The sequence below is a fragment of the Drosophila hydei genome, unplaced genomic scaffold (assembly GCF_003285905.1).
Source record: "Drosophila hydei strain 15085-1641.00,03,60 unplaced genomic scaffold, DhydRS2 tig00008147-arrow-arrow-pilon, whole genome shotgun sequence".
Lineage (NCBI taxonomy): Eukaryota > Metazoa > Arthropoda > Insecta > Diptera > Drosophilidae > Drosophila > Drosophila hydei.
In genome coordinates, this window is record NW_022045851.1 from 44 (window position 1) to 13,789 (window position 13,746).

The 13,746-nt window shown below is 41.1% G+C and overlaps 2 protein-coding genes across 2 annotated transcripts; one reads left to right on the forward strand and one right to left on the reverse strand.

The window, feature by feature from the left end:
* Window positions 1-5,091: 5,091 nt before the first annotated feature.
* Window positions 5,092-6,870, forward strand: LOC111592037 (the record flags this gene model as incomplete). The annotated part of the gene is made up of 2 exons (XM_030225885.1): window positions 5,092-5,704; window positions 6,693-6,870. Coding segments are annotated over 2 exons (775 nt in total), but the record flags the coding sequence as incomplete, so codon positions are not given.
* A 70-nt stretch (window positions 6,871-6,940) lies between these two features.
* On the reverse strand, window positions 6,941-13,013 carry LOC111592003 (homeobox protein Hox-A7). The gene is made up of 2 exons (XM_023303983.2): window positions 12,593-13,013; window positions 6,941-7,407 (listed from the first exon to the last, which is right to left on the reverse strand). The coding sequence occupies exons 1-2, from the start codon at window positions 13,011-13,013 to the stop codon at window positions 6,941-6,943; spliced, it is 888 nt and encodes a 295-aa protein (XP_023159751.2).
* Between the last annotated feature and the right edge of the window lie 733 nt (window positions 13,014-13,746).

The window sequence follows — 13,746 nt, forward strand, 5'->3', positions numbered from 1 at the left end:
CGTAGTGCTTTATTCTGCAGGGTCTGAATTTTGTTCCTTGTAGTCTTCGCCGAGGAGCCCCATAGAGAGATACCATATACGAAGGTTGGGACAACTATTGCCTTGTAGATGGCGGCCTTGCTGCTGTAAGACAACTTGCTTGAAGCTCTCAGCATCCAGTCGAGGGTTTTTAGCTTGCTTTTGCATTTTGAGGTTACTTGACTTATGTGCGCTTTAAAAGTCAGCCTTCTGTCAAGAGTGATACCAAGGTACTTTACTTTTGAGGCTTTGGGAATAGTGGGCCCCAATGCAACGCTTGGGCAATCTCCTCTTCTAGTGGCGAAGGTAGTATGTACAGACTTTTGTGCATTAATGGTGATACACCACCGTTTTGCCCAGCGTCCGAAAGAGTCCAGATATTTTTGTAGTGAGTCTGAAGCTTCTTGCGCAGATACGTGACGTGATAAGATGGCGGTGTCATCTGCATAGGTCGCTATGAGTACTGCATCTGTACTTCCTATATTTGGCTCGGGAGTTGGCATATCTCCTGTGAATAAAGTATAAAGTGTTGGGCCTAGAACACTACCCTGTGGTACTCCAGCCATAATTGGTCTAGTCAAGGATACTGTTTGCCCCCTTGACACTTGGAAGGTTCTTCCAATAAGGTATGAGGATAGCAACGCGAAAAATGGGGCTGGAAGGGTGGTCCTCACTTTCTGCAGCAGTCCCAGGTGCCAAACTCGATCAAACGCCTGTTTGATGTCTAAAAAGACGGCAGAGCAGTACATCTTTTCTTCAAAGGCTCCAAGGATATGGTGCACAACTCTGTGAACCTGTTCCGGTGTTCCATGCTGTCTCCTGAAGCCAAACTGATGGTTTGGAATGGCCTCCTGGCGTCCCAGATGTGTCAGTACTCGTTCCAGAAATATTCTTTCGAATATTTTGGAGAGTACTGGCAACAGGCTAATTGGTCTGTACGACTCAATTTCTCCCACGGGTTTGCCAGGCTTAGGAATCATCACAATCACGGCGCGCTTCCAGCAGGCTGGAAAGTGCCGGATGCGGAGCATGGCGTTGTACACCATAGTTATGTAGTCTATGGTGGAGTCAGGCAGTGCTCTAAGGACTCTGCCGTTTATTAGATCATATCCAGGGGATTTTTTTGCCTTCACTCTTCTGATGTGTTCAAGAACCTCTTCTTTTGTACATCCAGTTATCTGGTCTTCAGCTGGGAGGGGCGAGAGAACGATGTCTTCTGTTGCTTCGATTTCTGAGGCCTCTGCGGTAATCACCGGCGTGAATTGGTCTTGAAGGTGGTTTGCAAAAGCCTCAGCTTGAGCTTCGTCTCCAATGTGCCAGGAACCAGAAATGCTCCGAATGGGATGACGTCGTATTGGCTGCCGTTTGAGCTTTCTTGTAAATTTCCATAATTGAAACTCTGCGTCAGTGGGCGATTCAGCTCGTACCAGCGCATCGCTGATACACCTCTTTTGAAGCAGGGCGAGAGCAGCTTTAAGATGCCTCGTGGCTTCGTTGTACATGGATTTGGCATCAGGCGTGCGTAATCTTAACCAGCGTCTCCTGGCCCATCTTTTGTGTATTAGTAGGTGTTGGGCCTCCAAGGTGAGGGGGATGTTGTACGGAGACTGTTGTCTTGTTTGGCAAGATGGTGGGGCGGCTTGGTGCGCAGCTTTGACTATTTCTTCCTGCAGTTTGTTTGCTGCGTAGTCCACGTCTTCAGGAGTGTTAAGTTCCATTTCTATGTGCAAAGAGTAATGGAGCTCGCGCCTAAAGACTCCTAAATCTGATCCTGCTGGCAGTAGTTGTTTCCTAATGGGCAAGGGCTGTGGCTGCGCGTGGATTGTGACTATTAGTGGCAGGTGGTCAGAGGATAGGTCCAAGGATTCTTCAATGGTCAATTGCCGGTCACAGATGCCTTTGTAGACAGCGAAGTCGATTGCCGAGGGCCTGTGTCCATTAATTGGGTAACGGGTGGGGGCTCCAGTCGCCAATATGCTGAATTGTAAGTTTTGAATCGCCTCAAATATGACTTCTCCGCGACGATTCGCACTATTGCTTCCCCAAAATGGGTGCCATCCATTCCAGTCGCCGCCGATGAGGGTCTTATTCAACCTTTGGCCTAGAACCTGTTCCATGTGATGATCACACAGACCAGTGTTTGGCGGAAGATAAATTGACGCAACTTCGATCGCTCCAATAGACGTAGGCAGGGTGATGGCTGAGACCTGCATTGTTGCGTTGCAAATTGGCAGTAAAGGTGTATGCGGTATTGTTGCTCGTATGAGGATTGAGGATCCACCAAAGCAGTTTGCTCCTTCACCATGAGCCTGATAGTGTTCGTATCCGAAAATTTGTGTAGTGGGGCACTCATGAGTTTCTGTTATTAACATTATATCTATGTTTTCTTGTGAGAGAAACGCAGCCAGTTCCTGAGTCTTGTTTCTCAGGCCATTGGCGTTCCAGATACCCACACGTAAAGCCATTATTTGTAGGCAAGCTTGGTTATGATGGCCATTAAACTGTTTAGCATGGTTGCTTGTTGGGATTGTACTTCTCGCATCGCTTTGAGCTCGGCATTAATTGCGTCAAACTGACGTTGTTGTTGCTGAAGCATTTCAGTGAACAAAGTGTCACTTGTGGTATTCTTATTTGACGGTCCACCTCTAGCGGCCTGTGCGTAAGAAACACCACTAATAGGCGTTGCAAAGCTCGTGGCTTGGGTAATGCTCCGGGGCCTTGTAATTTCGGAAGCAGTACTCGGACCCGTAGACGGTGTTTGTGTGGGACTCCTTTTTTGTGCTGGGGATTGCAATTTGCGCAACCGCTTGTATACTTGGCAGCCCTTATAGTTGGCTGGGTGCTGTAACTCACAGTGCACACAAGTTGGTGCCTGGTCCTTTTCGCGGGTGCAGTCTTTGGATGCGTGTTTCCCGGCGCAACGCACACATCTGGGAGCTTTGTGGCAGTAGCGTTGTGTGTGTCCAAATTCTTGACAGCGATGGCATTGTGTCAGGTCGTTGTATCTTCTTGGCAGTTCCACTGTGCAGCGTTGCCTGCAGACAACTCGAATGTCCAAAATTTCTTTGTTGTTGGGGGCCTGAGCCACGTCAACAAAAAATATATTTAGCGGTGTTTTGTCCATACGGCTCAGTGGGTTGTGCACATTTGTAATTGTGTGGCCTTTGGTTTCCAATTCCTTTTTAATTAGTGTTGTATCAGTGCTGGAGTGAAGCCCTTTGAACACGACTCTATATGGTTTGTCCTCCTTAAGCTGGTAGCAGTGGAACTCCAATTCCAGCTTAGTAAAGTGGTCTATAACTCTGCGATAGTCCTCACTGCATTGGGTTAATACACCTATGTTATTCTTCTTTGGCTTAATTACGTATGATTTAGCATCAATTACTTTATCTATTATCTGTTGAAGTAGGGCCACAGACTTGATGTTTGGACACCATATGGGGGGCGGACGAGGTTTCGGAGTAGTTTGCTGGTCGGTCAATACTGGGGCTTCTGGAGCTACAGGTGATTCGCTGTAGTCTTCATCTTCTTCTACGAGCAGTGAAAATCGATTTTCTGATATTAATGCTGCATTGCTGGTGCTTGGTTCGTCGAAGATGAGCCTTTTCTTGATGGTTTTTGGTGAATTTGGCTGTTTACGTTTCGTGTTTTTGTTGTTAGTGATGCCTTGCACGGAGGCGATATCTATTTTTGAGTTTATTGGCATGATGGAGGCTTGCCTATTTGCCATCACAACGTTAAGCTGGGCTTGCATTTCTGCATTTACCTTTACAGCTGTAGCGAGGTTATTGACATTAGATGTCATCGCGGATTGTGCTTTTGAGTGCAGGCGCACTCGCGCCAAGCGACGAAATTTCGTAAATTGCAATTAAAGCAATTGAGTTACGCGGAAGCAAGCGATAAGAAAACGCTGCGTGTGCGGTTTTTGTTGCTGTTGCGTTGAAGAATGCACCGCAAAGTTCTATTTTTAGAACTCTGCAGCAGTAGAGCTTAAGCGAAGGCTGTTCGAATTCACGTCTTTACAGGTCGAACGACTGATCGCGATTGTAAAAACATGCGCAATTGCTAAAGATACGTCTTTTGTTGATCAAGATTTGATCATTCGTCACTCTTCGAGTTTCGCTTTTGGCTCTTGATCCTTAATATATGTTATTTATTTCAAGGATAAAGTAGTATGTGTTGGTTTAAGTGGAGAATAACAACCCAACAAAATAACGTGTGTATCTTTTAAATTTCAATCTTCTTTTCATATCCTATTCTGTTGCACCCTCTATGACATAGGAAGCTATACCAATAACGCTTCGCCCGAAATAAATACTCTGAGTTTTTGACTTCTTTGTTTCCTTTTGACAATATTTTATTTAATTATAGACTTTACACGTTTAGCTTCTGCCACAATTATACTCTTCTTTCTTAACCCTATCATTCTTAGCTGTTTCAATTAACTCATTGCTGATGCTTCTCAGCTCTTAATAGTTATTCCATTAGTATTGTCTTTAGATTAGCCAATGCAATGTCATAATTTGAAAGACAAACAAGGCAGGGCCTGTCTCCTGCTCCTGCTCCTGCTCCTGCTCCTGCTCCCTGGCTTTGGCAAACAAATGAAATACGAAATTCTGCTCAGATTTGTGTTAAACTTCTTCTGGTCTCTCGGACTTGGTTAATGCCTCTGCCCGATGCTGCTGATGATGGAAAGTTGTCAAAGCGTACGAACAAATCGACCTAAAATATCCGCTTACCAAATGTTTACACAAGTGTTCAACGGGCTCGCATTACATGAGGGGAAAACTAACTGGCTGAAGACGATTCCCAGTTTCGTATAAATTGGAGTTTTCATTTCATTGTGCTTTTCATTGAGTGGTCGAAACGCCAAAGAGCTCATAGGCGTTTTAGGGAGATTTTCTGTAACATAGAGAATTACATCTTAAATTGGAACATACTAGATATACTTATATCTCCTTTGGTGTTTGTGCTTTTGGGAACTACCCGATTCTGTTATCATGTGTGATACCCAAAGGAATTGCAGTTGGTTTTGGTGCTTTGTTTTGCTTTTTCTGTTTACCGCACGCCAAGTCAAACAGAGATTCTGGAAAGTCGCCTCCAACACTTGTCGCATATTAATTTCAATTGGCATTTGGTTTGTGCGCAGGTTGCCCTGAAGCGTCAGCAGGCGGTGGAGGATGCGATTGCCCTGCGCCTGGTGGCAAATAAGACGGGACGCAAAATCGAAGCATTGCCGCCGGGCAGCATTTTTGGCCTGACCGTTACGCAGCCCAAGGAGCAGCCACAGCCACAGCAGCAGCCGCAGCAGCAGCACGAGCAGGAGACGGGTAAAGAGCAACACCAAGAACAAGAGCTGCAAAAGCAGGAAGCGCAGCCTGAATCCGTGGCTGTAGCCGAGGATCTGAGTGCGACGCGTCGCGAATTTGTCTCCCAGAGTGCGATCGATATGCTGGCCCAGCTCTTTCCACAGCGCAAGCGATCCGTGCTGGAGCTGGTGCTCAAGCGCTGCGACTTGGACTTGATACGCGCCATCGAAAACGTCTCCGACGTTTCTGCCCAGACGCCACCGACGGAACAGGCGACAGTGGAGCTGCTGCCCCAGTTGCCGTCGCAACCTTTGCAATCCCTGCAGCTGGCCATGCCACCACGGAGCAGCGCCTTTCGACCGGTTATAGCCGAACAGGTGAGTCTCTATAGCCTGTATATAAAAGTCTTATGCAATTTTTATTCGAAAACTGAGTCAATATATCTCGGATAGCCATGCTTATAATACTCTCTTCTTAAACTGTGTGCGAAGTCTTATCAAGTCTAGTTTTATGTTCGCTCTACTTGGTTATAAACTGCTTTGACTAGAGTTCTCTTAATAATCTTAAATTATTAACAGAGTATTGCGCAGTCGGATATTACACACTTGCGGCCTTTGCAATCACCTGATTCTTTATTTTACCAAATCCAACAGTCTACCCTAGAAATATTTTTTCTTTCACAATAATATCTCTATCTCACTCTCTCTACCTATCTCTTCCCTTTTCGTCAGCAGGGTATTTCGTAGTCAGTATATAAATAATCGCCTTTTATGTTTATCTGACTCTTCTATCGTGGATAATTTTGGTAGCCTCCTCTTAAATTGGATACAGGGTATAGCGCAGTTGGGTTTTGACATTTAAATTACCAAAACTCTCAGTTTGAACTCTTAACGTCCCACCTATGTATCTGTCTCTATCACTCGCTCTATCTCGCCCTCTCTCTCTCTCTCTCTCTCTCTCTCTTGCTTTCTGTTTCTTTCTTTCTCTCTCTTTCCCTCGCTGTCTCTTCTTCTCTTTCTCTCTATATATTTCTCTCTCTCTCTCTCTCTCTCTCTCTATCTCTATCTCTATCTCTATCTCTATCTCTATCTCTATCTCTATCTCTCTCTCTCTCTCTCTCTCTCTCTCTCTCTCTCTCTCTCTCTCTCTCTCTCTCTCTTTCTCTTTCTCTTTCTCTGTCTTTCTATTTCTTTCTCTTCCTTTCCCTCCTATGAGATGCTTATGAGTTGTCTCATGTTTATCTGACCTTTCCCACTCTCCTTAACGAGCGATGTCTTTACTCTTCAGTTTACACTACTTAAGCTTTGAACAGAGCATTGCACAATCGCTTGTACGCTTTCTCAAGAGTCAACTTCTATTTTACAGTACGCATCAAAGGCTTCGTCGACGGCTGCAGCTGCCATTTGCGCCTATCCCAAATGGTTTGTGCCGCTCTCGTTTCCCGTTACCATGGGCCATTTGTCGAACTTGGCGCCTCGCTGCAATCTGCCCAACTGCAACTGCTTGGACAGTTATCAATTCCATTAGCAGCAGCAACAACAACAACAACAATGAAATGTAATAAATTTATTAAAACTATATATAAAAATAGAAATCTTAAATTGAATTTTTGGTCACGTTGCCACGTGCTGGGCAACGTCTTCTTCATTGCTCTCCTCATCATCCTCGTCGTCCTCCTCGTCCGCTGAGAGGTACATACGATCCTCGTCCTCGCTGTGCGCCCCTCTCCCCGCCCCAGACTGCGCGTAGGCGCTGCTGCTGTTCGTCGTGGGCGTGGCAGTGGCTTGATTCGATTGCCGCTTCGTTTGATTCGCCCTTCGCCATTTGGCGCGTCTGTTCTGAAACCAGGTCTTCACCTGGCGATCCGTCAGCTTCAGTTGCAGCGCCAGATGCCGGCGCTCCTCGGGCGACAAGTACTTGGAGCTGGCAAAGCGATTTTCGAGATTTTTCGTCTGTTGCGACGTGAAACGGATTTGACCGCCCTTCCGCTTCACGCCAAAGTTCGACATATAAAAGCTGGCAGCCGGATATGCCGCATTGCAGTAGAGAGCAGCAGCTGCGGTGGCCGGATTGCTGAAACCTGCAAAACAAAATAAATTATTTTTAACATAAAGTATACTAAATATTTATATATATACAATAAAAATATAACGTTATTGGAACTTGACTAAATTATTAGCTTATCTGAGTTCAAACTTTCAATAATTTATTTTTTATCATTTATAACGCTAGAAAAATGTTCTTATTAAATTAAGGAATTTATTTTTATCACTCTTGTCTAAACCTTCTATTTTAATATGAAAAACAATTCTCACTATACATTTTTAGACACAATGAAAGGAGTATATTGGCTTCGGGCAATGCCCGTCTTGCTGTTCCTTCAACTGTCCGTAGAGACTTGAAATTGGGAAAATTCACTTTACTATTTAAATATTAAACGCCCAATCGATGCCCATTGGGGCGTGGCAATCAGCAATAATCGCGAAAAATCGTTAATTGAGCTATTGGTGACCTCACCTATGCCTCGATGACCCTTTCAAGGAATTGCACCTGTATTTTTGACAGTTCTGGAACCTTAACCACAGAATTACAGTAGATTGTAGATTGCTTCCAAGGACTGGCTAATAACTATTTGTCCACACCTACTGGGAGCATGCTGCCTTTTCTCATTAGATTTTAGACGTGGAGCCCCGTTAAAATGTATATAACAGCCAGAAGAAGCTGTGACAGACTCCATAAAGTATACGTATTCTTGATCAGCACGACAAGCTGAGTCGATTAAGTCCTGTCAGTCTGCCTGTCGATCCGTCTTTAGAACCTACAAGAACTAGACAATTTGTTTGTAAGTCCGTCTGGAGCATCGCCAGTTTGTTTCAAATAATCGATAACTTTTCGCGTTGTATTGTTATCGATTAAAAACATGATTAAAATGCAAAAATTATTATGATATATATTATATATAGTAGTTTTATGTATATTTGATAAAATTTTTATATTTTTCATATTTTTTATACCCCCTCTTTATAATATGATAAATATTGTTTTTTTTGCTCTACTTTAACAATTTGAAACAATCTATTTAATTATTTTAAAAACATATATGTATAAAAATATTTAACTAAATGAATATAAAGGAAGAAGTGTTAGTAACCATAGAGCTAAAGTCACATTGATTTTTGGGGTAAGTCAAATCTTTGCTTTAAATATATTTTTACTAGGAACAAATTCAGTTAAAAACAGTATTAAGCTTAAACTTAAGATTAAGTTTCAGCGCTTCAAAAAATCTATTAAATATATAATTGGATAAATTGCATAATTGTGGATAAATAATTATGGATAATTATGGATGAAAATAAATAAAAATGGATATAATAAATATTTTGAAAATTTTCATAAAAACCATTATAGCCTGATTTCCCATTTTCAATGGGATCAGGGTATAAAAATGAAAAGATTAAACTAAAAATTCATTTTTTTTCTAATAATAATTATTTATATATAATAATTTATATATATATAATATATATAAAATGTGTATATAAACAAATAATTATAATAATAATAACACAAATTGAATTGAATTGCCCTGCATTTGTTCGTACACCCATCAAAGCTTTCCTTTATCGATATTTGTTTTGCAGTGAAGCAGAGCGAAATGCTGCTCGATTTTGATTGGTTGCTGTGATTGAGTATGTTGCGTCTCTTTCGCACGCAGGTAAGGTTCGTACCAGCAGTTCATATGCATGGTGGACACGCCCACGCAATAAATTGAGGCAAGCTGGAAGTTGGTCCGCTGGCAATTGAGGAAGAATCAATTGCCATAATTGTTATCGGAGGAGCGCCAGGCCAACAACTAATTCGATTGTTGTTATATGGGCCCGCATATGAAAGAGTGTCGAGTGGATGGCGTGATAAGGTGGCTAGTCCAAAAAATCGTATCGCTACTGAAGAACTACCATAGGTGTGAATGTATGTGGGAGACGGCAAGCGGAAATTCGCACTCATATTTCTAATTAAACCGAGTGATAGCTATCCATACTTAGATCGTCTGACTTCAGTCTATATAATGTCTATAAATAGAAACGTATCAGAAATATTCCATATATATACAATGTATATATATAAATATATATATATATATATATATATATATATATATATATATGTGTGTATTTGCGATTTAATGTCATAATTTAAATTGTACAAATACAATTATTAACGTTTATTTTTATTAAGTGGCGTATTGCGCGATAAGCCCTGGAACGTAGAACCCCACTCCAACCATATAGAATTTCCCCTGATCAGATTTCACAGGTTTTCGTTTTGGTTTCTTGCACTTGAGAGCAATTTGCTGTTAATCGTTCATATATTGAATGAAGAGGCCAAAATAAAAAGAAAACATATACAAATACAAATATATACTTATATATATACGTATATAAAGGTAAAATCGAGCAACACGCTCGCAGAGACGACAGCGGACGCGCTTATCTCGATGTTAATCGAATGGCAATTGTCGCCAGAAGATGATGGACAGCGCCTATTAATCGCCTCTAATAGCATTTTTCGTTTAGATAAGCCCACAAACACTGTCCGAAGATTGGGATGGAATCGAATCGAATATGCCCTGTGCTTTAGCTAAACTTAATATAATATAAAAATTCAGAAATTATCTAATGAAAGCTAGTTCATATTATACCAAACATTAAGGTAAAGATATGAGCAATTAGATCAAGGGAAACTTTAGATTATTTGATTAGAACTAAGCCTTAATGGAAAATTCAGAAGAATGTGTTCAAAATAGACCTAAGTATTTTTATTATCTATATGAAACTTTCCAAATATCCTCCATATTGTTAGAGATGCTGCGATCTTAAAATCCCAGAGAAGGAACTGAATTCGGAGTCTGACATAAAAAGATTCAAAGAATATTTTTATAGCTAAAAGCTACCAAAAGTCACTAAATATAATCTACAAACGTATCTTATATAAAACTGATCCACTTCTTTGTGAAATATGAATATTAGTCTTTAATCTGTTCTATAATATTAAAGAACTATGAGCTAGAAAGCACGCCTTAACTTAAACTTCGCTTGAGCTCAAGCCTAGTTTCCGATTACTAACTATATAATACCTTCTTTTAGCCTTACTATATAAAAAGCATTTAAATATTTAGTCAAGCTAAAAGTTCTCCACGTCAGCTTAGCTGAGAACGGTTTACTTATGGCAACATAATCAGAGGCTTAACATATAACAATATACATAAATAGATATATATATTTCTAGGGTATCTCTGTCACAGTGTTAACTCGATATGTCATACTTGCTCCATTTGCTTGTCTGACTCTCACCTCAATTTCAAATATTTGTCATTTCGATAAGGGGTACCCGAAAAAAGTGTGTGTTATATGATGACTGAGGCTACGACAGGGGATTGATATTTTTGAGGCATATGCTTGGGGGAGGTAGGTAGGGACCGACTGTAGATCCGTAGCCCAGACGAGCCAGCTAATCTGGCACTGGTAAAATGCATATAGAGTGTGGGCGGTGCAGCGGTTAGGGAAGTGCAGGCTATTTGAAGTGCCCATTGGCGCCAACACTTGACTTTGACAAACATCAATGCACATTAATCACGCTGGGGGTAAGTTGTAATACCATTCAATTTTCGGTAACCCCACGCTGGTGTGGGAAAAGTCTTCCAAATGCATTTGAATATGCGTCCAAATTGTAAATGAAGGTCGATGCGCACTTAAATGTAGTTTGCATGATGAATATATTTTATATGGGACGACTCGATTCAATGGGCATACGAGGGCTTGACAAATCCAAGTTCATTGACTTGAACCTGGTCGTGTCAACACTTAAGGCAGCAAAGACTATAGCTCTTAAGACCTCTGTACTTTAAAAGTATTTCTTATTACAGGGGTTCGAATTCTAGATAAGTGAAGAGGCCAAAGATCACAGGAGAAATGTTTTTTAAACTAATAATCAATGTAATTCACACCAACATTATATATTATAATTTATATATTACATATATTATATTTATTATATATATATTATTTATGTATAATATTATAAACTACACACTTCTCAATATCTCAAGTCAAAGTTTAATTAACGTAAATTTTCGATTTTTACGAATGCCCAATGATTTTTATTATCAAATTGGGTATGTTTTATTAGATACTATAGTTTGGACTTTTACCTAAGCTAAGTTATTAATTATGTATTTATATCGCTCGTTCATTATGGGTATTATAAGTGCGCTGACTCATATCCGGTATTTCATAACACTGCATGATCGAATGATAGCTTTTTCAGTAGCCATTTGTCTAAACAGACACTAGAGACTTGGACTTTGATATTGGATATGCAATCATATTTTTTGAAGCCTGCTAAACATTGGACTGTCTTCCGATTGTATAAGGTAATTCCCTGTATTCATTTATCTAGAGTAATTGAAAACATATGGACAGACGGACTGGACTAAATCTACTTAACTCCTTATCCTGATCAAGAATATATATATACTTCATGGGGTCTGCCACGCCTCCTTTTATCACAAAAACAGTGAACCCTGATTTGCCATTTTCAATGGGTTTAGGATATAGAAAAGGCCTTGAGCTCAGGTGGCTGACCAAGCTTGAAGGAATTCAAAGTTAAGACTAAATGGAATGCAAATTTATGGTTCGGTTTGGACTTAGCTCAAACTCCTTCTACTCTATTATGAAGTGAAAAGCGTATATTGGTCTATCCGCATAAAGCTAAAGTACTGGCATTTGGGATATATAATTGTGTTTGCTGGCAAAATTGGAAAAAACATAACGTTAAATATTTAATTTGAAAAGTGTTTATTGTCATTAACTACTCTATAGATTGATATCTTTAACAGTTTAGAACTACGATTACCAGGTGAATCACTGTTAGCATTATATACAGATGGACTTAACACTCAGTGGAAACGTCGAAAATGTGTAATGTTTTGACCATGAATGAGTATGACGTAGGCGGTTCATACTTGATTAAAGTGATGACAATAATACTTTATGCTTTAAAACTCAATATCTTGATTAACTTTTCTTACTGTTATATTATAGTTGAATGTTGTAGAAACTATTTGGGTCATGATAATTGGGGAATCCTTAATGAAAGTAATTAACATATTCGCAATGTGATTTAGTTTATTTGCGACAGTAACTTAATTTATTTGATTACCCCATCTTAGATGAGATTATCCGATTTAATCCAATAATATGACTCACCTTCGCAGTCTAGGAACGGACTGTATTGATCACAATAGGCGGCTGGTTGTGCTGCGGCAGCCGCTGCCACCGCTGCGGCTTGGAAATGCGGCATGAAGAGCGAAGAATTCTTCTGTAGATTTAGCATCTGCTGATAGAACAACGAGGCGGGATCTGAGTAGACGGGATTGAAGCGCACCGTTGTCGGAGATAACAAAGTGCCCGACCCGGACTCCAGATTTTTTAGCGCATACTGTGCGGACAGATCGTATATAGACTGAACAGGGGAGCCAGCTGGCGGCGCAAAGGCTGTGCAAGGACTCGACTGTGTTGGCGTCTGAGCTTGTGGTTTTTTGATCACTTCTGTTGCCTGTGTTTTATGCTCCAGAATATTGTCTATGGAGAAGGCGGACCTATTCGCTTTAATTGTGTTATTATCCATATTGTCAGCGCTGTCGATCTATGGCTGTTCGAAAAAAGCGCCGAGCTACGAGGAGAGGCGACGCGTCTTGAACGGGCGCAGACGATGAACTAATTGGACTGGCCGTTCGCACTGGGCCCAATAAATTGTACTAAATCAGATTTCACAGAATATAATAGATTGTACATATACATATAATGTTGTGCTAATGGGTATAGATATCTATATTAACAATAATATAACCGACGCTATGTAGATACGCATGTACATAGATAATGATTGGGAGCGCCTGGAGGGGGTCTTAGAGGGGGTTGGCTACCATCATATCGATAAGGCTGCTCCCGGTAGGTAGGTTCGACAGCCCGTTGGCTTGGCCCTCAGTCCAATCGAGCCGATCCACCAGTCATATAAATCAAAACACTCGGGACTTATTAAACACACACACAAACACACGCACATATGTATATATGTGCACACTCACACAAGCATTGCCAACACTGGCTGTCCACTGCTGCCATCTCGCTCAGCTGTGTATCTATCTCGCTCTCTCTCGCTCTCACGCTCACACTGTCGGCGTTTTGTTTGATCGAGTAATTGTTAATCACCCGCTTATCGATATCGCTCACACGTCGTTGTTTGTCGTTGTCGAGTTGTTGTTGTTGCTTGCTACTCATCCTGCTCGTTGTTCTCATCCTCGTAGCTCAACTACTGTTCGTTCTGATATACCCTGTAATGCGAGTGCTGAGTAGCAGAT

What these genes read in the sequence shown, in the direction of transcription:
- LOC111592003 (XM_023303983.2), bottom strand. Translation starts at nt 13,013, where the DNA reads ATGGATAATAACACAATTAAAGCGAATAGGTCCGCCTTCTCCATAGAC. An exon ending in TCCGTTCCTAGACTGCGAAG is followed by an intron (nt 7,408 to 12,592) that starts GTGAGTCATATT and finishes TTTGTTTTGCAG; the next exon opens with GTTTCAGCAATCCGGCCACC.